Genomic DNA, 24,317 nt, shown 5'->3' with positions numbered 1-24,317 from the left:
TGGTCGCTCTTTCCGGTGGAAATTATAAAGTCTAATAACAGCCGGTTCTAACGGATCAGTTCGAGACGAGTTGTTGTTCGCAACGTACGTTTTGGTGCAGTAGCTGTCCCCTGTCTTTCGGGAACCGGGATCAATCCCCCTCATAGCCGCTCCACACCTGGAGCGTACTGGTGCAGTGTATAAATTCACCAACATCTGTGTGAATAGCAGCCAAAAATTTTGCGGCTGGCTAGAGTGCAAAAAGTGTGGTGAAAATAAATAATCTTGGCCTGTTCCGTTCTGGTGAAAATTTCGAAAATCGAAGACTACATTTTCCCATCTCAGTGACCTAAAAGTTGTGCAATAGTTGGACAACATTTCGTCGGGATTCTTCCAGTGAAATTCAAGGTGAGTGACTCAATGTCATGGCTACTAAGAATAGTAGTGTGGGACTCTGTAATTGCTGGAGAGCAAAAGAATAATAACTCGATTGTACTTGTTGTTCGATGTAGATCTCAACGTGGCATATTTCAATTTTCAATCGAAGAAACAAGTTAAAAATTACGTAAAAATCTACAGCGGAATGATCTTTAGTTGAAAAATCTGCATCGGTATTAGTGTCACCGGCCAACATCAGCCGATCCTCCAATTTGGAGAAAACGGGAAAACGCTCATTCTTGTGCATAAAAAATAAGCAAAAACGAAAAATGAAAGAACCGTGCAAAAATACATGCACACCAACCAAATGGCCGATCCAAAAATCCGGCAATGCGAAAAAAGAGTTTCTGGCGCAACTACCTCACTTGTACCCACTTTAGTATATAAATTATTTTCCATCCGCCGTTTCTGGTTCGCATGTTTTATGCTTCGCAATCGGTGTGGCTGGTGGCTGGTCTGGTCCGGGTAGGTAATTTTGGCTCTGCGTTTTTCGGCAAAACGAAAACGAGAAATAAAAAATTGCGAGGGGAAAGTCGGAAATTCAGCTTTGACCACCGCACTAATTACAGCGGATGAAAAGCTTCAACGAGCACTACCTTTCTCCAGGGCCGGGGCTGGAACATACTCCTGGGATGTGGAGAGACCCCAAAATTATAATTATGACCCCACCCCAGCCCCTGGAATACTTGTGAATACTGGTAGTTGTTGTCCATCACCTTCAAGAGACGCAAGGCACAGAAACCAACCGGTGCAGTGAGTGAGCGATGCAGGGAATTTTGGACACGTCGCCAACAGCTCCGCGACTCGTGGAGTCGTAAAAAATAGCTTGATTTGCGAAATCCATTCCCCATGATGTTCATGAGGAGAGCTTGCTTCGGGAAGCTCTTATGGATGGCAGAAACTTACTGACTTAGTCAGGGGATTTCTTGGTTGGCTAAGGCCCCATAAATGTTATAAGCCCAATATCAAATAAATAAAAAAAAAAGGGAAAGCTGACATTTATTTCAGTCGATTCGAAAAAAATAGTTTTTTAAGAAGTTAAAAATTTTATATTAAAAGAAAATTCATTTCCGTTGTTGGTATTACTTCTTATACCTTTTACGATCAGATAAGATCTTTTAAAATTACTGTTGAAACTATAATTTGAGTACCTATAAAAGTTTGCGCTCGGCACATTTAAACTTGTAAAAGTAAAAAGCCTTAACTAGATGTAAATTTTGAAAAAAAATAGTCCCTAACTTCAAAAACAAAAACTGAAGCAATCTTATACCGAGAAATTCGGCCTCTTCTCCAATAACACAAGGCAACGAAATTCCCATTTTTTTCAAGTATTTTAGAGTTGATTTCCACTGACTTGGAGATGCTAAATTTGCGTTTGGTTCCGGTTAACCAGCGTTTATTGTTCTGAGATTCAAATGTTAACTTTAAAAAAAAAGTTGAAATTTGTTCACCTTTTTGGCAAAACAGTATAATATTACTAAGATATGTATGTAAATGAAAACTTTTAATCAATGATCACTATTCCTGAAGCCTGCAGGAAGTTTTGCCTATCTGACAAAACAAAAATCTTTTTGTCCCCGTTTTCTAAATTTTGGAACCCGATTTTTTCTATGAATCTAAACGTGTTTTGCAGTCTTCTTCTTAGTCATGCAACATGAAAAATTAAAAAAAAACCCTAATTTTTTTTCAATGATGCTCTAATTTTTCTATATTATTTTATAAAAAAAGAGGAATTTAAAATATTTTTAAGGCATTCTGAAACTAGGATATTAAGGCAACATCCGAATCCTTGATTGAATAGATTTTATATAGATCCAAAACCAGTTTTTTTTTGTATTTTTATAGTTTAACATATCAGTTATCATGGATTTATTTTTGTCAGAAATGATTTATTCAAAAACTTCAAATGCCATATCACTAAATCTAGAGGTAAAAAACAAAATTTGTCAAAAGATTCGAATTGAGGACACCTAAATCTTCCAGAATCAGTTATTAAAATATAGACACCTAAAATGCTGTTCCTCTTTGTAATTAAGTTAGTTTCAGGAAAGATTTAATTACATAGCACAGATTAGACATATGATTCCCTCGGTGCCAAAGGGGTATAAGTGTCAAAATGATCGATTTTGAGCTAATAACGCGTGACGAGTTTCCAAAGTTCAAACTATGTTTGGTAGTTTTTTCAGATTTTTCTAGAATTTTATTTAAATACTTTTACGTTTGAAAGAAAAATATAAAATTTACAAAAGGTATAAAAATCGGCGAACAACAATTTAAAAGCGTGTTTTCTCTAAATTATCGTTTATGCACCCCTTTGGTTCAAGGACCAGCACAATCTTAAAAGCATACGGTTTTACTTTACTAGACCAAGTTTTTAAAACATCAAATAAAAAATATAAAATTTCTTAATCCCTAAATATTTGACAATGCTATTTCGGCCAACTGTTATATTTCTTAAAAATATAAAGTAAACCTCGTTAAAATTCTAAGTTCGCGTTCCGAATTACCTAGCCATCGGTAGACCTTTCGACCCAAGTTTTTCGACGAACACATCGCTTGTCTATTACTTAACCCCAGGGTCGTTCGAAGTTCATTTTCACTACTGATACTAACTTCCTGGTCTAGTAGTGTGCAAAGCGCGCCGTTGGCAAAAGTTTTGTTTTCAAGTAAAATTCTAGACCGTTCTTCGATGTACTATTGTCCGGAAAGTAGTGAATCATTTTACTTAGAGAAGCATTCTGAAATGAGAATTACGTCCATGCTGTTGGCGCTTCCAAGAATTCTTCACAACATAATTGATATTTTCAATGGCGCAAATGTGCGAACTTCCATGTGCCTGCGTCCTGACGCCGACATTGAACAGTCCGGAATAATATTTGCATTCCATTTGGAGTGTGGATTAGTTTTGTCTCACTTGTTTAATTTGAAAAACAAATTTGTTTTATTTTCGCTGACTGTTAAGTCACTTTACTCGGCAGGCAGGCAGGCGACACAGACAAACGTTTGAAAGACAAGAGTCCCCTGCGTAATTAGTTAATTAGAATTTTTGATTTCGGTGCTCTAGGTCAAATACGTGACTTTGAAGAAGGAAAGGGAGCCTCGGTTTAATGTTTCAAATCTACCTTCTAGTCCATGTCTCATCAAGAGTTACTAACCGGCTCATTACCCGTTTCAACAGCCCGTGCTAAATAGCAATCTTGTAGTGAAGCATTTATTTACCTTACTGCCCAGGATGGCGATTATGATGATGGTGATGACGGCTGCGTAGCACATAAAATATGTAGCCTCATACATAAATTGCACCCTAGACTTCTGCTGCGGTCTCTCATATACTTATGTGAGTGAGCATGAAATGGAAACTGATTTACTGCAACATTGGCGCTTAGCTTAGCGCTCGTGGCTCTAGTGAGCAGTTTTTCCGCATTGCACTTGGGCTTTTTATAGATTAGGGCTTCGAGGCCATGTTGCAAACTGGAGCTTGGTTTACTTTTTATTTCTGTTCTACCTCCTATACCCTACTCAGCACACCGGACCGGACTGAACCGGTCGGAACGCATCACGTCGTGGCTCCTTCAGTATGGGTACTTTATGCACATACCGGCCCTCGCGTTACCTAATCTGGTTGATGAGTTTTTCTTTGCAGTTTACTTTCGGCGGCTCAGTTTTACACCGCCGAAGAACAAACGCTCCAATCCAATCACTCGTTTTGAGGTGAATTATTCGGTTTCATTTATTATTCTCAAACGTTCTCTGTTGATGTAGTTGTTGCATTCGAGAATGAGGCAATGCAACTAATTCCAACGGCTTGCCGGCCACTGGTAGTCTAGGTCTAGGGTGGAAACTGTGTTACTTCACAGAAGTTAAGTAAATCAGCTCTGCTGCAATTGAGTATTTGAAGGTTGACGGAAGTTTCCGGTTTAAGACCGATATGCAAGTGATTTAAATTTATTAACAACTTGTAGAGACTTTTCCAAAATTCTTTAAAAATACCTACTTCTAGAAATGCAGAAAAACAACAACCAGTAATCAATTACCTACTTTACGTAGGTAATTGCAGTAATGCTTCGGACAATAATGAGTAACGATCAAACGAAACGAGTTAATCGAATCTTTAAAGCTCATTTCATCTAAAGTTGCCTCTGGCACGTGAAGTCTATTCCATTCCCCGAAGAAGCGCAAGCAAGCAAGTAAGTAGATGATTTGCTGGCTTAAAGCGAATCATGAATACATCGCGTGATTTATGATATTTTCGACTGGCTCTCTTGCTACTTCTAACACGCGTCCAAAGCCAATTCAAGTCGTTTTGTGGGATGATGGTTGTCTCTGCTTGTGCAATTAGAGCCGGACTGTTACGTAAAGTTCAGTTTTCAGTTTGGTCGAGTACTGCACAGATCTGGGGGCAGAATTTTCTCAGACAGGAGAAAAGCCGGTTAAAAATATTTACCGCCCGGCGATGCCGTTTACATCTTTTCTTGTTTCTGAGGATGATCAAAGCCAATGGAACGGTAACAGAAATTATTGGAACGTTGTCATCGATCTACTATAGTATGTCTCTCTTGGTGTTGATTTACGTTGAGGTGGGAAATTCTTCACATGTTCACTAATGAAGTTCCAACACGATCTACGTGAAAGTATCGTGAGGAACATTTGAGCGTGTGGCTGTAGATAATTTGTTGCACTTGTTTGCTTACATAAATCTGAATCGGTACTTCTGAGAGGTCATTATTAGAAACTCTCGGATATCCGATGCTTTTTGGTGCTCACTTTTCTTCAATTTGTGACTTGTTGAGAAACTGTTCAATCAATAAAACAATACGGAAAATGTACTGAATCTACAATCAACGTACGGTTGAATGTTTCTACAAACAGATTGAGGATATCCAACGCGGAAAAGTGAAGGAAAACGAACCATAAAATTTGATTGTGCCAAATCTTTGACGTTCCATGGCGCTGACTAGTGCAACTTTTTGTGGATAAACTGTTTGTGTTTTCTTCTATATTAGTATCAAGCTGAATGTTGCATGTTCAGAGAAAACGATTTGAGGGTAAGCATTCTCTCGGCAGTTTGATTCTAAAGAAAATGGTTCAGTTGTTTTGAATCCCTCCACTGAGACTCGAATTGACGCAATCATTTTGATTGACGATGATATGAACTTTCGAAAAATAATCCCATAAAGCAAGTCTTATCAGTCAAGTTCGTCTATACAAGCCCTTGTTTTTGTATTTTTGTTTTCAATTGCTTGAAATTTTATGACTGGAAATAACATCTCGCTTGATAGATGACATTTGATTTTTGAAAACTACTCGAACAAGATTTGATCACCTAATCCAACTATTTTCCTCAAATCAGCAAAGGAGCCTCTTCAAGAAACAATCAACCCGACCGAAGAATCTCTATTGGAGATAACCGAAAACTTTGCCAATCGATCCCGAGTCCTATCTATTGCAATCGCTATCATGCTACATAGCTAAGCCAGCCATCTGCCAACTGTCAGCTGATGCATCGCTCTCGCTCGCCTGGCAACTGCATCGGTGTTATCAAATTCGCTATAAACCTGACGTCGGTAATTGCATTTCGCCCGGTTTCGATTGCTGCTCTGGAAAATTGAATAGCGAGTGGTGCTGATTAGCCTGTTTCGTTCCATATGAATTCAAAGGAGCTGCTGGAAGAAGCTGATGTGATGTGTACGTGACTCCAAAACGCACTAGTACAGACAAAACAGACAGTGTGTGCCATATAATTTTTCGCGCGAGCACGAGGCTCGCTGGTAACCGATAGTCAATCGCTGCAAAAACTGCACCATGCAATCATCCGATTCGTCCATGTGCACCACATCAACGCAACCCGTCTCGGATCGGAAGGAAGGAAGGAAACGAGAGCAGCGAACCAGCCGGTTGAAGCATTCGAATCAAACATTCAAATAAAAGAGACTTGTACACAAGTCAGTCGACGACAACAACAACAGCAGAAGAAAACGGCAACGGGCAACAAGATCATCGGACCAGAACCAGAGAAGAGAAGAGAACGCGCAAAAAAATAACACGTGACTATGAGCTGATAGTTGTGGCTGCGAGCCGATTGGTCCGGGTACCGGTCAGGCGTCAGGCGTCAGGTCGCGCGAAATGCGGTGGCGTTGTTCCAACTTTGCGGGATTTCCATCCAAAACGAACGAACGACAACAACGCTCAACCGACAAACAGCAATAACAACGACGCACCCTTCCTTCTATGTTTCTATCTATACTTTGGCGAGCGGGAGCGCGCGCGTCTGCTTTCTGGGAGACCCACCGCACAAGCCAGCCAGAGAGGACGGAACGACGGAATGCTTCTGCTATGGGATCATCGGATGTTTTTTCCTCTTGAATACAACATGCAAAACAAATTCTATCATCCATATGTTAATCAAGTAGGAAAGGAACTTGGGAGACATCATCAGCTGATCCTCAATTTTAATTTTCGAACGATAATCGAATAATGTTGAATGATGTTTGAGCTCGAAAAGTTGAAATTCACTTTAAAAGATTTTAACTGGTGTTAACAATCAAACCCATTGATCTACACCTGAAGCGTATGAACTGAGTCAGTCTGAAAGAGTTTTATCCACGAATCTTCACAGCCAAACTGAAAAGTATAATGATAATCGTTTCCACGTAATTTTTGTACCCCAAGGAAATCTGCTCAATTCACCAGAATTCGATAGGTACCACAGAGTTGACACAGATGGCACGCCTTCGAGCGCTTTCTCGGGGAAACACGCACCAGCGGAAGGTCACGTTTAATTACTTTAGATCTAGACACTTAGTTTCTTTCACTTCATCAAGAACTTGGTGCCTATCTTTCTGTTCGTCAGATTGTGCTATACTTATGGTGTATTTAGTCGGCCCAGATTAAAGGTGTTAATCAATGCTAAATAACGCTAACTAGTACGTCTGTGAGGCGAACTCAAAATCCGTAAGGAAAAAATCAACTACATTGACTAGTTAAAATTGCTATCAGAGTACCACTTTGTTCATCATACTTATTTCCCAATTCGTGCGTTAAATTCCTCTTCGCCCTTTCGGACGATTGGAAAATTTGGTCCATAAAAGGTATTTCCGTGCTACCCGAGATGACGACCGAAAACATATGCAAGATCGCCAATGTGGAGTTCTCAATTAATCAGTTCGGTGGGATTTCAATAAGTTTACCTACAGAATTCGTCTAATGGAAGAAAAATTGAAAAAAAATTCTCATTACAAAATTTCAATACATGGCCAATGTCAATAAGAACTCTTAAAAAACTTTCTCGTAAACTTTCTGTTCACATCACGTGTTTGACCAAATTTTTGTTCGCAGAAAGAAACTTATAGGAAAATTCTAACCTGATTAAGGGTGGTAACAGAATCGGAACATCGAAACTGGATTCCTCCGCACAGAATCAAACTCTGAGTTTTCTGATCAAAGTTCATTAAAATCATCTAACTGTTGAATGGTTTCAATCAACTAAACGACAAGTTGAGATCAGGTTAATTCATTTAATAGTTCATGACTGAAAAAGACAACAGGTGTATTTTTTACACTTGAAGTCTACAGTTATTTCTTTTCTGAAGGTTTTTGTCGTCTAAAAAAACTTAGTACATATCATTGAGTCTGACCCTCGTAGTTTGACAGCTACAAACGCATGAGAAGGCAATTTTTTAGTGATTTAAAGATGCATGCGCACATTTCAGGACAGAAGTACTTAATTTGGAGTTAATTATGTCCGCTTACGTGCTTAGATCTTTTTGCATGGTAAGGTTAAATTTAGCATTAAACTTGAATCTAAATGGAGGAATTAATAGCCTATTCTAAATGCTATTATCAATGACGGGTGGTAGAACAAGAAAGATTCTCATATAAAATCGATTCTATGAATAACTAATATTTTTGGAATGCAATTCATGATATCATTCAGGACTTCAATTGTGCAATTACTGTTTAATATGGATAAACGAACAAATGAAATCCCAGATAAGTGGCAACGTCGTCTATTAAATTCGCCATAGGCAGCCCGGCAGCCTCTTATCGCAATCCAGAGCAAACCAGACCGAATTTGAACCTTAATTGAGGCACAATCGGCGGTAAACGTGTGATTCAACCAGGGCTGGTTTTTTTGGTGGTACATTAGAGCCATCATGTGACGGCAGCGTGATCATGCTTTCTACGAAACCACCATAAAATATGAGCAAAAAAGTAGGTAGTGCTATCGAGTAAAAAACTTACATTAAGTGTCTCCACTGCTTCCACTACCGTATGAAGGTCAATTAACTTTCCGTTAAAAGTTTCTCATTTAAGCTTGGAATAGAAGACGAAATGAGACGTGACTTTTAAGAAGCTACTAAGAAGGAAAGGTGCTTGTCATTCAACTACTTATTCAATGGAAATCACTTTATTCCATAAGTTTTCATAGGTCTGCGAAGTGAAGACTAAGTTAAGTTAATGAGTAAAAAAAAAACAATACTAAGCTGAAAAAAATTCAAGGTCAATGAATTGGTCGTTTTTGTAATTTTTATTTTGAAACTGCAATCAGGAGCTCATTTGCCTGGATTTTTAATCAAAGCCAAGTTGAATAGTTACAATCACGACCTTTTGCTAGAATTTTGATAATTTTAGAAAAAAAAATCCTAACCAATCGTATTAAATTCACATTTAGTTACGGTTTCCAGCCTTGGAGCATAATTTTTTTTACCTACAGCACGTATCATTTTCGTTTTCGAAACCAGCTGATGCAATATTCACTTTCTTCGGTTCCGGGTGTGCATAAAAGCTCAATTTAGACAACCATCGATCAAAAATCGTTAAAAAACAAGAATAAAAAACACTCGCAGATAAAGACATCATCTTCGACTTCGAGCAAATCCGCCCCAACCTTATCGCGCTTAATCCAGACTGAGCCAGTCAAATACCCACCAACCACCCAATTGGAAGTCACACAATCGAAACGTGTCCGGTTCTGGGGCTGAGACAATTTCGCCGAATGATAGCAGCGTGATCGGACGAAAGAATTGAACGATTTGACCTTTCGATGGGCGAACCATGAAAATGCATGGCGGATGAGTGATACGAAACAGCTGTCTTCACTGCCATAGGCAAAACTTGGGTCGGGCCCTCGGTGTCGGGCTGCGATAAGACAAATTTTTAAGTTTTGCAAAGCTGCGCGCGCTGGCTGGCTTGTTTGGGTGGCGAATGTGAACAATTTGTTCATCCAATTTGAGAGATAACGCGCTGCTCTGGAAGTGAACGAACGCAGCGCAGTGTTTGTTTTTCCAATTTTAGACAGAAGTGGTTTGGAGGATTGGAACAGTTGTTAACACTACTCACTGAACGAGCGGCTCTTGAAACAGGAATGAGCATCTCTTAAGAGATATTTGACTTTTTTAACCCGAATAAAATTTATCGGAACTTTTAAGCTCTTAACCTTCAAACTTGGTTAGGGCCTATATGATTCGGATAGTACCTTTTCGATGCGATATCCAAAAAACGGTTAAAACTAACTTTTTCCTAAAATCCCTCATTTTCAGATTTTTGAATAAGGTTACGAGAGTCACCCAGAAAAATAAAAGACAATTAACCGGTTAGGAACATAACATACAATCGATTTTTTGGATGAGGCAAGTCTCCTAACTGCCTCCTCTTGAAGATTGGGCTGCTCCTCTTCAACAGATGCAATGAATCTCATCAGTCGCCTACATTGCGCCGCTCTTTCGCCACTGTTGCATCTCGATGCCCTTTTTCCTGGCCTCCGGCTCGACGAACATCCAGTGGCTCTATCCCGTCGATCTTCCATGATTCCTGGCTCGAGTACCTCAAACTGGCTTCCAGATCCGACGACCTTCCAGTTGACTTCTGGTCTTGACTCCTTTGCAGCAGCTTGAAGCTTTCTCCTGGGCCTCGACGCCTTTCCTGAGGCCTGACGTCTCCCAGTGGTTCCAGTCCGACGACCTCCACTTGGTTATCCGGTCTGACGACCTTCCATGGCACCTACTTGACGACCTTCCCTGCTATCTGGGTCGTAGTCCTACAGAGGCTCCTGGTCCGACAACCAACAGCTGGTTCCTGACTAGACGACGTTCCATGATACTGGCCCGCCAACCTTCCGTGGCTTCTGCTCCGACAACCGCACTCGTATCACAAGTCCGACGACCTTCCATGGCACCGGTCCGATGACCTTGTTTGGTGTCGGCTCCTGGTCCGCTGACCTTCCAATGGATTCCGGTCCGCTTCCAATGGATCCGGCCCAACAATCTTCCATGGTACATGTCCGCCGAACTCCCGTATTTTCTGGCTTGTCGACCTCCACCTGGCTTCCCGGTTCGACGACCTTAAAAGTTGGCTCCTGGTCCAACCTTCCACGGTTCCCAGCTCGTTGGCCTTCTTTGGCTCTTCGGCTCGTAGTCCTTCTGTCGGCTCCGTTGTACTTCCGACGACTGTCCACTCTAGATTCCTTTCCTCCTCCTTTTCACTAGTGCTGTGCTTCGGGAAATGGAAAGGAGAGTCCTGTTCTTCGTGGTTGTAGAACTTGCAATAATTTTTTTTTAAATTATTTGATTATAAGGATTTTAACATCTGGATGTCGATCATCCAAACCATTTCCATAATTGCATAGAATAATTGTTTATTTCTAATAAACACCACCATGCGTGTATTGTTATTCATCTCATCGATTGCTTGGATGAGCGAATCTTAAAATAATCTACATATTACCTATATATATGAATTTTTTGTACAGAGATAACTCGTTTAAATTATTGGTGCCCCATGCCTGCTACAGACTATAATTATTTTTTTTAAATTAATCTTTCAGAATAGTTATTTCCGAAGTTTGCAAAAAATCCCGACTAGGCACTCAGGGGAAACTTTTTCTTTCATTCGTTCTTGTGATATTTCCTTATTTCAAAAATCTTATTTGGTATTTCCTCTTCAAAACTTTACGGCTAGCTCTTCTCTCAAGCTTACACTTTCAAATTACAGCACTATTAACCCACATTAAATCAGGCAGAAATGAAATTAAAATTGAATAAAATGCGTTTACTGAAAAGTTTTAGTTGTCCAGGAAGACCAAAATCAGTTTTGAAATGACAGCGAATTCAACTTGATATAATTTTTTGACATTGTTGCTGACAGTTGGAAAAGACAATATAAACTAAGCTTGCCAGATTGCCCGGTTTTATCCGGGTTTGCCCGGATATTTGATACTAAATTTAAGAACAGTCCGGCCCGGCCCGGTTGCCCGGATTTTGCCCGGATTTATTTACTTTATTTGGCAAATTAAACAAAAAAAAAACAAAATCAACTTCAAAACGAAATTTTTTGAGCAATTTTTATAGAAATAATCATGGAAGGGTTTTTGGAAGCCTAAAATACGGTTCAAAATCTATCGATAAGTTTTGATGAAAAAAAAATTATTATTTTCATTTTTTTTTCTTCACTTTTGTTGAAGAATTTCTGAGTTTTGACAAAATTTGTCCGTATATTGCCCAGATTTATGGTCATCAATTTGAAATCGAATGCCCGGATTTTGCCAGGTTTTTATATAAAAATTGCCCGGTTTGTCCGGCCCGGATACGTGCTGAAAAAATTCTGGCAACCTTAATATAAACAATATAAAAATACATTTGCAGCACAGATATTTCATAAAAAATGCTGAAAAAAACTACAACATAATTTTAATTAAAATAAAAAAAGGTAGAAACTTGCGAGTAAAAAATTGTATTAAAATTTTCACCGCAATTGATAGCAAGCTCAAGCTTAAGTTAATCAACTCTACCGAAATAAGATATAAATTAAGATGATTTGGCCTTGTTTATTCTATGTCAGAGTTCCATTCATTTTTATTTTAACGCGTAGACAAAAAATCGATTGTAGTTGATAAATTGCGTGCCAGGCACAGCAGAAGCGTTTGATAGGAATTTGGCACAAGGATTTAAATTTTTCTGCCCTACAATTTGGACGTTATTTTTGTTCTACCTCCAGTTCCGCTTAGAATATTTTACCGTCAATAGAACTGATCGTCGGATAAAAGACCGTAGGAATCTGTGGAACGTGTCGAAAGAAGAAAAAAAAACGCAACCGAGGAACGAACGCCGCCATATCGATTAACCCTAGGAAGCTGTCTCGCGACGACCGACCCTCCACAGCTGATTTCGACCCCCCATCTCTGCCGGGGTGCCGGTCGCTGCTGATGAGAAATATAAAGCGTCATGTCTGGCGTGCTGGTAAAATTACTTTCTGGAGCCACCATCAACGGATGGAAGGGTGGGTGGAAGGAATGGGAACGGAGTTTGGGGTCCACGTCACTCTATCGATTTTTCACTCAAACATGACACTGAGAGAACTCGAAAAAAACCGAGTTTAGCGCTCGACACAAGCTTGGAATTGGTAAGAGTGATGGATTTTTCCTAAACAGGAAAAAAGTGAAAAGGAATGGTGCTCTCCAAAGTTCTCGGACGGTATCGGCAAAAAGTCACGTTGTGTTGAATGCATTAAACAGGAAATTCAAAAGTGTGATCAGACTTTCTTTAGTAGACTTCATACTGGGATTGAACTTCGGAAACAATTCGTGACGTTGTAGAAGCACGATCCCTCCTTTTGCCGAGATGTGTCATGAGAACTCATTTGAACAAACAACAACATGGTACCGCGCCGGAGGGAATTTCTGGATGATTACATGCGGTTGCAGCTAGAAGCTACGGTGTCGAGGAAGAAACACGTGGTGGTGGTGGAGTCATAATGCTGAAATCGCAAATCGAGCACTCTCGCTTTTCATCGTGGTTCAGCTTTGGAAATCAGCACTGACTGACTGCTTGCTCGCTTTTGGTGTGGGTGGAATATTTACTTTTCTCCCGTTTGAAGAGGGAATCCTTTGTACTAGTACTATTATTTAATTCACCCTCCATTTAACAGGAGAGCAACGATTCGAGCAGTTCAAAGGTATACAACTTCTGGCTTTAAGATTCAGCCTGGAAAAAGGTGGAATTTTCCTTTTTCAGCAGACTACGATTGCATGGATTGTGAAATTATTTTGGAAAAAAATCACCACGTCAGTTGTGTACACCTGGAAAATCAACTAAATTTGATAAGTTTACTGTATAAGTAATTCAAAATCGGCGGCCTGGATTTCAAAAATGACTGTGGAAAAATCAAACATCCTTTTAAAGGAAATAATGGCATTTTCCAGAAAATTGATACTTCGGAATTAAATCAGCAAACCCTTTCGTTCGGCCATCATCAGAGCCAGGCGGGAGAATTTGGCTCTCATTTGCTCCCCGAACCGAATCGTACGGAAGAGCAGCAGAAGCATAGTCAGCCAGCAGCCAGCCAGCACATCGTCAGTCCCATTTCATTTCGCAATCTCGAGACAGGCGACCAGCAGTTTCAACCCGCTGCGATTTGCAGTTTGCAAAACAGGAAGGGGATAATCGAGTTGCTTGGTGAGCCCTATTACATAAAATTCGGAAGCTCAGGAAAAAAAACGAACGATACACCAACTAATTGTGCTTGATTTGGCTGGCTGGCTGTGTAGCTGGTTTGCTAACTTTTAACCGGGAGTGACAAATACTGATAGATATAGGGCTTCCGAAAACAGCAGTGAATTCGGTACTATAACGATGTCGCGGGTGACGCATTTCGATTAAAAAGCAACGCGTAGAAAATAGATCCGACCCACATAGTAATACATGTACGAGGCGATAGAAGAGTTATAGAAGAGTACTACACAACCCTGGGCTGATTCCTTTGTTTGCTACTGTGTAGTGTGGAAACCCAGTGAAAAGTGCTTCCTTTCGAGTAGTTTTAGTGATTTGGAACATCCAGAAACATCCAGAATGGTTACAAACGCAAGGTACCTAAAACTTAATCAATTTAAGTTCCACAACATAGAAAAAGTTCTCAACCGAAGACCTTTGTTCACGCCCCTTGGAAAGTAGTGAAAATTTTACAATGTGTCGGACCCAATCAATAATCGGCTCTTGACTGCATTTTGGCTTGAATAGAAGAAAAAAAAAACCAAAAAGCAGCATCGAGTGGAAAAGTATTTTTTCACCCCACACACATCTCACTCGTAAAGTTGGGGTAAATAAATTCTCGAAAGGTGGTAGATTTTCCGACGGACCGATCTCCATATATGTAAGCAAACAATTTAAATATTCCAAGCAATTCGACTCAACTCAACTTGTGTAAGAAGAATCGATAAGACAAAACAGGATAATATACATAGCCCCATTCAAGATGGATGCAAAGAAAAAAGACGAAAACGACTACGGCGAGAGAAAAGTTCCATCTGTTGCTTCTGAATAAAACATCAGCACTCGCTACTAGCTAGTGTATGTCGTCTTCTACACTAGCTCTGGTGGTCAGCTCTTTGAGTTGTTGGTGTGGAAATACCAAGATAAACAACAGTTCTACCACTCATCATATGGTGAAAGTGACCTTGAGATTAGTCTAATGAATATTTTTCTAGTAGTTTAACTATTTGACTTATAACTTCTGTGTTAAGAAAAGTTCTCAAGTTTAGCTGAGTTACATACAGTCTTAAGAAATATTTAGTTCTATTGTCATTGAATCCTAAATGTTTGTAATCTTGGGACAGACTGTAAACTACAGAAATATAGAAGTATGCTTAGAGTGAAAGCCCAAAATTAACGTAACAGTCAGACTGTTTGGTAAAAATTAACAGAAAATGATCAATCTTTAGCTAAAGGTTTAATTAAGTTAATCTTCAAAAATATTGTAAACTAAATATTCATAAAGCAAGTTCAACTCATTAGCTTCCAAATCAGCTTACTTGATAAACAGTACGGTATTTTATAACTGAGATACGCGTGAAATAAAAATGCATGTTTTAGAAGACTGATCCCGAACTTATGGCCGTTCACCATACTGCGGGGTGATCCCAAACTTTTGGACGATAACTAAGCTTTTTTATAAATTTTAAGTAGCATATGTAGAGGTAACCTCGGTCCTAAAGCAAAAATTCATTTTGTCATCCCTTTTTCTTTTTTCTACCTATAATAGATAGGTCTACTAGGACGAGGCCGGCGCCGTTATTGATGAGAGATCAACAGTTTTGTACACTGAGAATACGCTGCTAATCCCAAGGCCTTTTTTTACTTCTGTGCGAAATTGATGGCGGTCAATCACGGAGTAGCAACTATTGCACAGTGGTGCAGAACATTAATCTAGCTGTACTAAATTAATAACGTCCAGGGATAAAAAGATAGACATTTGATGTCTACAGCAAAATTTTTCATATTTTAGTATAATTTTTTTTGCCGAGGGGTCCACCGATAGCGAAATAAAAATACTAATTTTATTGTTATTCAAATTGATGTCTTCGACAAAGTTGTTTATCTGGTCATAATACATTAATTTGTCGAATAAGTTAAAGTCCTGTTACATCACCCTCAAGAGTTACAGTCAAAGTAAAAATAACACCTTGAAAAAAAAAAAACAGTTTTTTGAATCTGATACGTTGTAGATTAGATAAAATGGTTCGCTGCCTTAAAAACAAAGTTGTAACAAACCAAGATCTACGATAGTCTCATACATCATGATGGTTTTTCAAGTTGCTGAAGCTCTATAGAAAGCATTTAGTGTATGTTATCGGCAATTTTGGAAGGTTCGTCCATCAAAAAGTGCAAATTTTCGCAACACCACCTTTTTTTTTGTGATTCTGCACCACTGCAGTGACGTGAAACTTGTTCTACCGAACCACACCAACAATCATGGAGTTCGAAATGTCTTCTTTCGTTTTCATTTCAAATTTATAAAAAAATCAATTATAATATATTACTTTGAAATTCGTCATTATGAACAGTTTTCTAGACTTTCGGGTTCAACGATTCGAGGTGGTTGTGAGCAGTCAAATAAGCTAAGCTAAAACCTTTTGTTCTGAATTGATAAAAAAAAAAAATTTTGGTTCTCAATTTGAGTACGTTTATCAATGTTAAAAGCCATCTACTTTCGTTGCGTCACACGCAAAATTATTCTAAAAAAATAGCTCCAATAGCCTTGACATCCTGAAAGCAATTGGCATGTGCCATATTTTTCGGGTATAGGACGTAAAAAATCTTGAGTATAACTCGTGTAGTAAGAAAATGTATATACATTCCAGAAAAAAAACTATTTTTTGTTCCTAAAAATGAACTTATTCAATAGTATGCATCTCGTTATTTATACGTCGTTATTCAATTTGTTAAAATGCGACAACTAAGCTGAATAAACTGCTGCATATGAATTTAAACGAATATAAAAATAATAATAAATGACTGGCGCGTGGCATCAGTCATATGTGCATGTCGCATTGCGTCATTTTTTGTCATTTTAAGTCGTACGTTTGCAAAGCTGCGATTTATTCTTAAGAAAATACATTTGGTGTCCAATCAATTATAATTTACGACAAAATGTGTCAATTGGATACTTAATTTACGAAATAAACCTAAAACCCCTCTAAAGTATGCGTTATGCCAATTCGACTATGAGTTGCAGTTAGGAATTTACAATTAATTTGAGAAAGTTGGGATATTAACAAACAGGTTTTCAATCCTGCACTAAGAACTACTTGCAACCTCACATCCGTCAACGTAAGCCTTTTCTGACTGTTCAAAATACAATATTAATTATATGTCGTTAATATTTATTATTACCCTGTGTAGTATCAGAACAAGAATACATTCGAATATGTTTCCTTGTTCTTTACTTTTACAATAAAGCATGATAACCTAGAACAAGAAAGTATAATTAACATTCTAAAGTCAACCACCATCAAGTGCAGACCTCCTGAAGTTAGTTCTCTTTTACGGTAACTTTGAAGGGTTAGAAACTGTTCCTGTTTCCGGATACTACATTGGTGACGAGGATAAAGAATCGTTGGGTATGAGGTAAAGGTCCAGGTATGTTATTTTAGAGATTCATTTTCGTGGAATTTAGAGAAAAATTAGAAACGAACCAGTCGCTTAAATGCGAATATGCAGGTTGTAGTAGAAATGGATCAGGCGCTTAAATGCGCATTGAGAAGGCTGATTTCATTCTGCCGAAAAGCTGGATCAGGTGCTTAAAATTTCAACTGAAAAATAAGATGTAAATTATAAAAATAGACAGAACAAGAGTTGGAAAATTGGCATAAAAAATGCGAAGGTCTTAAAGATTTTCATAGTTTCTGTACTACAGTTGATGATAATTGGGGAACGATTATGCAGTGCAGATGAAAATATATCCAATCCATTAAATGTAAATCATTTTCAGTTCAATGTAAGCTGTTAGCTACAGTTTACAGAGTTGTGTTTAGACAGAAAAAAAAGAGATCTTAATGTTGTTGTTGAGATCCGTTAGCGCCATGAGGCGTAAAGCTGTGACTGTGAAGCCTTTTGTTCCGTCACACTTAATTGAATGTTTCTCAAATGGGTTCCTCTACTTTGCTGGTCCGTTCACTAATCCCCCAATCGTGTGAATCTCAAAGAATTTTAAAGTCAAGCATTCACCAATCGCATTCAAACGACCGAAAACGAACAAAAAACGCATTTATTGTTATTGTTGCTCCTGCCAGCACGGGATTTTCATCCTCTGGGATGATTCATCCCTGGAACTGGATAGGTTTTTTTTTCTTGTTTGCTTTCAAGCTCCTTCCTTCCTCCATTCGAAGTGTAAAAAGCTTCGGCAGTCACAAGCCGTTGATTATAGTTGGGCTTTTTCCGTCATGTGAGTAGTGAGGTTCCATCAATCGAGTACGGAACCGTTTTGTTGAAGGAAAATTGCTAGTCCAGTCAAGCATGACGGGCGAATTTCCGCAACTCTGGTTAACGATTCACGTTCAATTGTATGTATGATCCAACCAACAAAAATTTTAATTCATTCTGTAAACACTGCGTTTCTGCCGCTACCGGTTTGCAATTCTTTTTATGAAATAACACTTACTCCCCTCTGAATTTTCCGAATTTATGTTGGACACTTTTGCACTTCCTTCCAGCCTTCGCTTAAAGCCATTTCTAGCTTATTCGCGACTGTTTCACGTACTAATATTAAAATTTTTGTTCAATTTTTGCTGACAGATGGAAAAATGCCTGTGATTAGCAAAAGTCATCGCCTACTGTTAACGATTCACGTTCAACGGTACCTTTTAAAAACATTAGCGATTTGCAGTCTCTGGAGCCACTTTTAATCCCAAAAAATCTCTGTTTCGAAAGTGTAACCTTAGTTATAGCACTGGTTACACCGACATGATACTCAGAACAAATCGAAATCGAGTGTCCAGTCAGTGTGGTCAGGTAGTATTTATCCTGCAAAAAGAGCTGATACTAATATAGTAGCACATCGAAACTCGCTATACGATGCCTTAATTTGCAGACGCCCTGAAAAAGCATAAACATTTCAGTTGAGCAGACATTGCTTCACTAATTCGCTATTAAGCCCACCACTTTTATAATACCTGATAAAAATCATCCGTCTTTAAATGAATTTTATAATGCATATTTTGACTCAACCTCCACAATTCGCATTTCATAATAAGAATGTTTCAAGTACATTTGCCTTTCTGTTCTCAATCATTTTTTTATTGAGTTGTTCAGACGTAGTGGTTAATATCAATGAATCAGAAATTTCTCTAACAAGTGAATTTTAAGACGTTGAACATAAGTATTCGAAAAATCATAAACTAAAAACTAAAAAAAGCATGTGTGAAGTAAAAATTCATTCTAAAACATAAATTTGCTTAACAAATGAGGCTAAAATCACAATACAGTTGCAATAAACTAGTTCACAAAGTACTCGAAAACCAACTGCTTGACAATTAAATTTTGCAAGTTAAAATTGCAAACTCGAACAAAATCGAAAAAAGAAGATAAAAAACAAAGCAACCATACCACACTTCCGCCACCGATTAGACGCATCAGTTCGGTTGGTTGGTCCCAAATCGGCAAGCATTCTTGAAGCTTTAAAATGGAAATGAGCGAACGAGCAAGCGTGCGTGCGTATGGCATCGATTAGAATAAATCGTCACTCCAAAAATAAGTGAAGGGTAATCAGCGGGCGGTGGCTCTACTATCGATCGACCCGACCCACCCATCAGGCAGGTCATGATCGGTATAAAATTATCGGACGCGGCCGGTCGTGGAATTTCTAACGCTAGCGCGCGATTGCTCTATGCGGTCGCGTTGATGTGTGATGATAAATACCTACAATCAATAGAATCCGTGATATGCATACCGGGGACGAAAATTAGTCTCTCTATGGTCGTCATCCCAAATCATTCACTCTTCCGCAGAATTGATTAATTTTTTAGATGCCTTTATGGATTATTGAAATAATTGTGGTGCCATGTGTGCCTGTGCCGGCAATGGGGTAAATATTTATGACTTGCAGACCAAAATAGAGGGCTGGCTGCTGGTGAGGTGAGATAGTAAACAAGCAAGTCAACGCGGCCGGCAAAAGTACCAAACAAGAAAAGCGCCAAACGGTATTTTGTTATTCTGAAGATACTCAATTAGCGTATCGGTTTGGATGTTTATCATTCATTGGTTGAATTGAATAGTTTGATACCTTTCTCGAAAAGCTTCCCCAGTTTCCATTACCTTAATAGGGAGATGTTTTTGTTATCTTAACCACATCTTATTCTGACCTGTGTGCCCTACTAGGTTAAATGGTCATAAATTTCTACGACTGCCATTAACCGCACTTAATCTAGATTTGACAGACGGAATGTTTGGGTCAAACTCAAATCAATCACTCATGCCAGATGGTGTTGAAGCATTACTTTTCCAAGCGCATGACCGTAATTGGTAGTTAGTTAACCGTGGCATGCATCGCGATCAGTCTTTACGCGTATAAAGAGAGTAGTAGATCATGATCATGCCATGAATGAAGCGTGAACCTACTTCTATAATACTTCGCTCTCAAATGAACTCAATATTATGAATGCCTACTTGGAAACATAACAATTTATACGGAGATACTAATAATTGGTTTTGTTTCTCTTTCATTCCAGATCATCCGCCTGTTCCGCCGGACTTACCAATAATAAAATGGCACCGAACGCAACCGTAGAAGCCACCGGGGTGCTGAACGAAGCCGATGCCGACACCATCGACGGAGGGCTAGCGAAAGACATCGCACCCCTCAAGCGTGCCGAGAAGCGCAAAATCAAACTGGTCTGGCGAAATGTTATTGCATTCGGGTACCTCCATCTGGCCGCCGTCTACGGACTGTGGCTACTGCTGACCTCGGCCCGCCTCTACACCATTGCATTCGGTAAGCAATCTTTATCCTCTCTAGAAAACCTGTGGAACTAACAAACAACTACCCTCTCTTTTTTAGCATTCGTTCTTTACGTTGTTTCCGGATTGGGTATTACGGCCGGTGCTCATCGTCTGTGGGCTCATCGTTCGTACAAAGCCAAGCTGCCACTACGCATCATCTTGGGCATCTTCAACACGATCGCGTTCCAGGACTGTGCGATGCACTGGGCCCGAGATCACCGGGTGCATCACAAATACTCGGAAACGGATGCCGACCCACACAACGCCACCCGTGGTTTCTTCTTCTCGCATATTGGCTGGCTGCTGTGCCGGAAGCACCCGGAAGTGATTGCCAAGGGCAAACAACTGGACATCTCCGACCTGCAGGCCGACCCCGTGCTCCGATTCCAAAAGAAGTAAGTTTCCAATAACCTACTTTCTTCTCTCAATGACGTCTTAACTAATCTCTTGTTTCTACTTCTCTAGATATTACATGATCCTTATGCCCCTGCTCTGTTTCCTCCTGCCGACCATCACTCCCGTATACCTGTGGAACGAAACCTGGACCAACGCGTGGTTCGTGGCAACCCTCTTCCGCTGGACCTTCATTCTCAACGCCACCTGGTTGGTCAACAGTGCTGCCCACAAATGGGGAGACCGACCATACGATAGGTAAGTTTTCCTCGGATCAGCACACCAAACCTCAAATCTAACCTTCGACCTTTCGATTTTTGTCAGAACCATCAACCCCTCAGAGAACAAAACGGTGGCCACGTTCGCCTTCGGCGAAGGATGGCACAACTACCACCACGTTTTCCCCTGGGACTACAAGACGGCAGAACTGGGCAACTATCGGCTCAACTTCACGACTGCGTTTATCGATTTCTTCTCCATGATTGGTTGGGCGTACGATCTGAAGACGGTGTCGAACGAGATCATTGAGAAGCGAGTCAACCGCACCGGAGATGGTTCCCACGCCACTTGGGGCTGGGGAGACAAGGACCAGCCCCAGGAGGAGATCCTGCACGCCAAGATCATCAACCAGAAGGATGATTAGATGGTTTTTACTTGTTGAGTTGTGCGGATGTTAGCAGCAAAGGATGATGTTGTCCAGAGCTGCTGTGAGTGAACGAACTCGGTGCAGGCGAGGAGTGCATGAGTGTGCGAATCTTGATATGAACGAGAGCCGGATGATTCCTTTTAGGATATGTCTCTTATATTGTTTTAGATAAAACACAAAACACAAGTGGATTATTCTGCAAAGTTTCAACAGAGCAGAGAAGCAAAGCGATGGAAAATTATAGAGCATCGTTTTATTTTGCGTTCAATTTTCTTACGTTTTGAGGAAGAAGTTGTAAGATTACAAATAACGGAAAAAGATAAAAATGGAAGCGCAGGGCATTTGTGGCGTAGCCAATAAAGAAAAAGAGCGGCCAAGAGATAAGAATCAACAAAACGAACTGAACCGAATGGTATAGATAGTAAGTGGAGGAGAACTCAAACAGTTTGATGATTCTCCCGGGATTGTTTTGTGCCCTTGATAGGATAATCTTTTTCACTAAGGATTTAAAACTTATAACTTATACATCATGAAGGAACAATGAATTAGGTAGATGGAGAATGTGAGTAGAATCCAAAATTTATTCAATGTCAAAAATCTACCACAAATTGGAAAAAACACTATCGATGTTTGAAAAAGAATACCTACGTGCATGTGATTCTACAAACTTTTTCTAAACCCTAGCATTCTGTATGAAGTCAGACCTAGAGTTGAAAAACAACCTTATACTCTTAATGCAAATGTACCTTCCTCAAAGGGGTACACTAAAGCAAACTTTTTAATCGATAATAATTTAATTAATTCAAAGCGTGCAGGCTGTCAAGTAGAATTGTGTTGGTTTTCCATGGGTTGATGTTAAGATTCATCTTAGATTTGATCATCAGTACTTTGAAGAGTGGAAAAAATACAAATATTCTCCATAAAAAAAAATCATCCCACTTTGGTTTGACTACTGCGTAGATCGGATGGAGGAGAAACCAAGACGAAAAAAAACTGCAAATCATACAAAAAAAAGCTAGATTTAGTTGGTATAATTTATTGTTTTAGCAGGAGAGAAGATTGAAGATACAAAAAAGCAGCTGTGAGTTTAGAAGAAACCAATGAGGAGAGAAAAGAAAAAAAAACAAACACTCAGGAAGTGTTTTCACCTTTAAAGGAGAATAATTCTTACAAAGTAAGCAGAAGCAAACCAAGAATCAAATAATGAAAAACTGTCAAAATCTTAATCCGAATGTCTTTTCATTTCCGCACAATGGTAGAACTGGAACCGAAAGGCTCAACATCTTTCGGTTCACTCGAAAAAGAAATCAAAAGCTTATGGAGCCAGCAAATAACTTACTTATCGACCAAAAGGACAGGAATGGAAAACGTTTTGAGACTGACCTAGAGAAAATCTCTTTGTTATGATGGATGCGAAAGAATGAAAGGAAGATTTTATAATCTACCAGTCAGCGATTGTCCGGAGCGGAAATTTGATAAGAACTGAAAACTGTGTTAGAGTGTCCAAGGAAATACAAGAAGACTTTTTTCGCAAGATCCCCACCTTTTTGAAAGAAAAGTTACACACCCATTATTTCTTGTTAAAATTTAATACCAAAATTTTATATTTACCTTATAAACAATGAAAAGAAAATCTACAGCACATGTTCCTTACCATTATTGGCAGCCAAAAGTTTCCTCCAAAAACCTTTCGGTACCGTTCTGGTGCTCTCACAGTTTTGCACAACTTTCTAACTCAGCTTTTTAAGACCATCACGGTACGGTAGCAAACGAGAGTAGAGTCTACTCAGTAGACATATTCAAAACTAATCACAAACAAATATTTCGTACAATTTCTCAGTAACTTTATAGGTAAAAAAAAGGAAAACTTTTATCTGCCTCTCAGCAGTTTGGATGTCAGAATAGAAAAGCGAGAAACTTTCCGTAATATTTTTATTTTTAAATCAACATCAGTAGAAGCCAATCTAATACCGCAACAACTTAATGATGTCATCCAATAGAAGGGAGAAAAATATATAATTCTTCGAATAATTTTTAATCAGGAAACTAAAGTTTTAGTCATGTACACAATGAGGAAAAAAGTTAAAGTTTGAGAAAAAAAAAGTTTGTTTTCTTATTCGTTCGAATAAATTTGGCAAAAGATAACTAATGAAACAAAATCTAAAATTTCCTTATATAAATTATTATGTAACAAAACAAACAAAAGAGCGTAATGAACTAACTCACAGCTACAACAACAGAGATATGCAGCAAAATATTAAAGAGTAAACAAAAATAAAACTTATTATCGCAAACACGTCAAACTATCCGACACGAGTCATATACGACGGGCAGTAGAGAGGAAAATCTTTTAGTAAAGAAATGTTTGCTAAAATAAATCAAAAGCTTACCGATGTTTTTCTTGACAAGTTGAGAAATTTTCATGATACAATCAAATGAGTTAATTTTTTTTCCAAATTTTAATTTAATTTTACTTAATTGTCTTGAGTAAATTGAACTGTTTGGAACTATAACATTAAAAACTTTATTTTAAAGATGAATGGTTTAAGCTATTTTTTTCTCAGGTATTAATATGTTTTAGCTTTTAATGAGTATAG

General features: G+C 38.9%; 1 protein-coding gene across 2 annotated transcripts; it reads left to right on the top strand.

Annotated features, from left to right (window-relative positions):
• Positions 1 to 46: 46 nt before the first annotated feature.
• On the top strand, positions 47 to 22,946 carry LOC129759850 (acyl-CoA Delta-9 desaturase-like). 2 transcript variants are annotated; one of them, XM_055757389.1, is made up of 5 exons: positions 47 to 387; positions 20,411 to 20,673; positions 20,740 to 21,076; positions 21,147 to 21,332; positions 21,399 to 22,946. In XM_055757389.1, the coding sequence occupies exons 2-5, from the start codon at positions 20,448 to 20,450 to the stop codon at positions 21,715 to 21,717; spliced, it is 1,068 nt and encodes a 355-aa protein (XP_055613364.1). In that variant the 5' UTR covers positions 47 to 387; positions 20,411 to 20,447; the 3' UTR covers positions 21,718 to 22,946. The 2 variants fall into 2 exon arrangements, with proteins under 2 accessions (XP_055613364.1, XP_055613363.1); XM_055757388.1 differs by lacking the exon at positions 47 to 387 and adding an exon at positions 13,792 to 14,275.
• Positions 22,947 to 24,317: the final 1,371 nt, after the last annotated feature.

Source organism: Uranotaenia lowii, unplaced genomic scaffold (genome assembly GCF_029784155.1).
Source record: "Uranotaenia lowii strain MFRU-FL unplaced genomic scaffold, ASM2978415v1 HiC_scaffold_292, whole genome shotgun sequence".
Taxonomy (NCBI): Eukaryota; Metazoa; Arthropoda; class Insecta; order Diptera; family Culicidae; genus Uranotaenia; species Uranotaenia lowii.
This window is presented reverse-complemented; position numbering and strand designations above follow the sequence as displayed.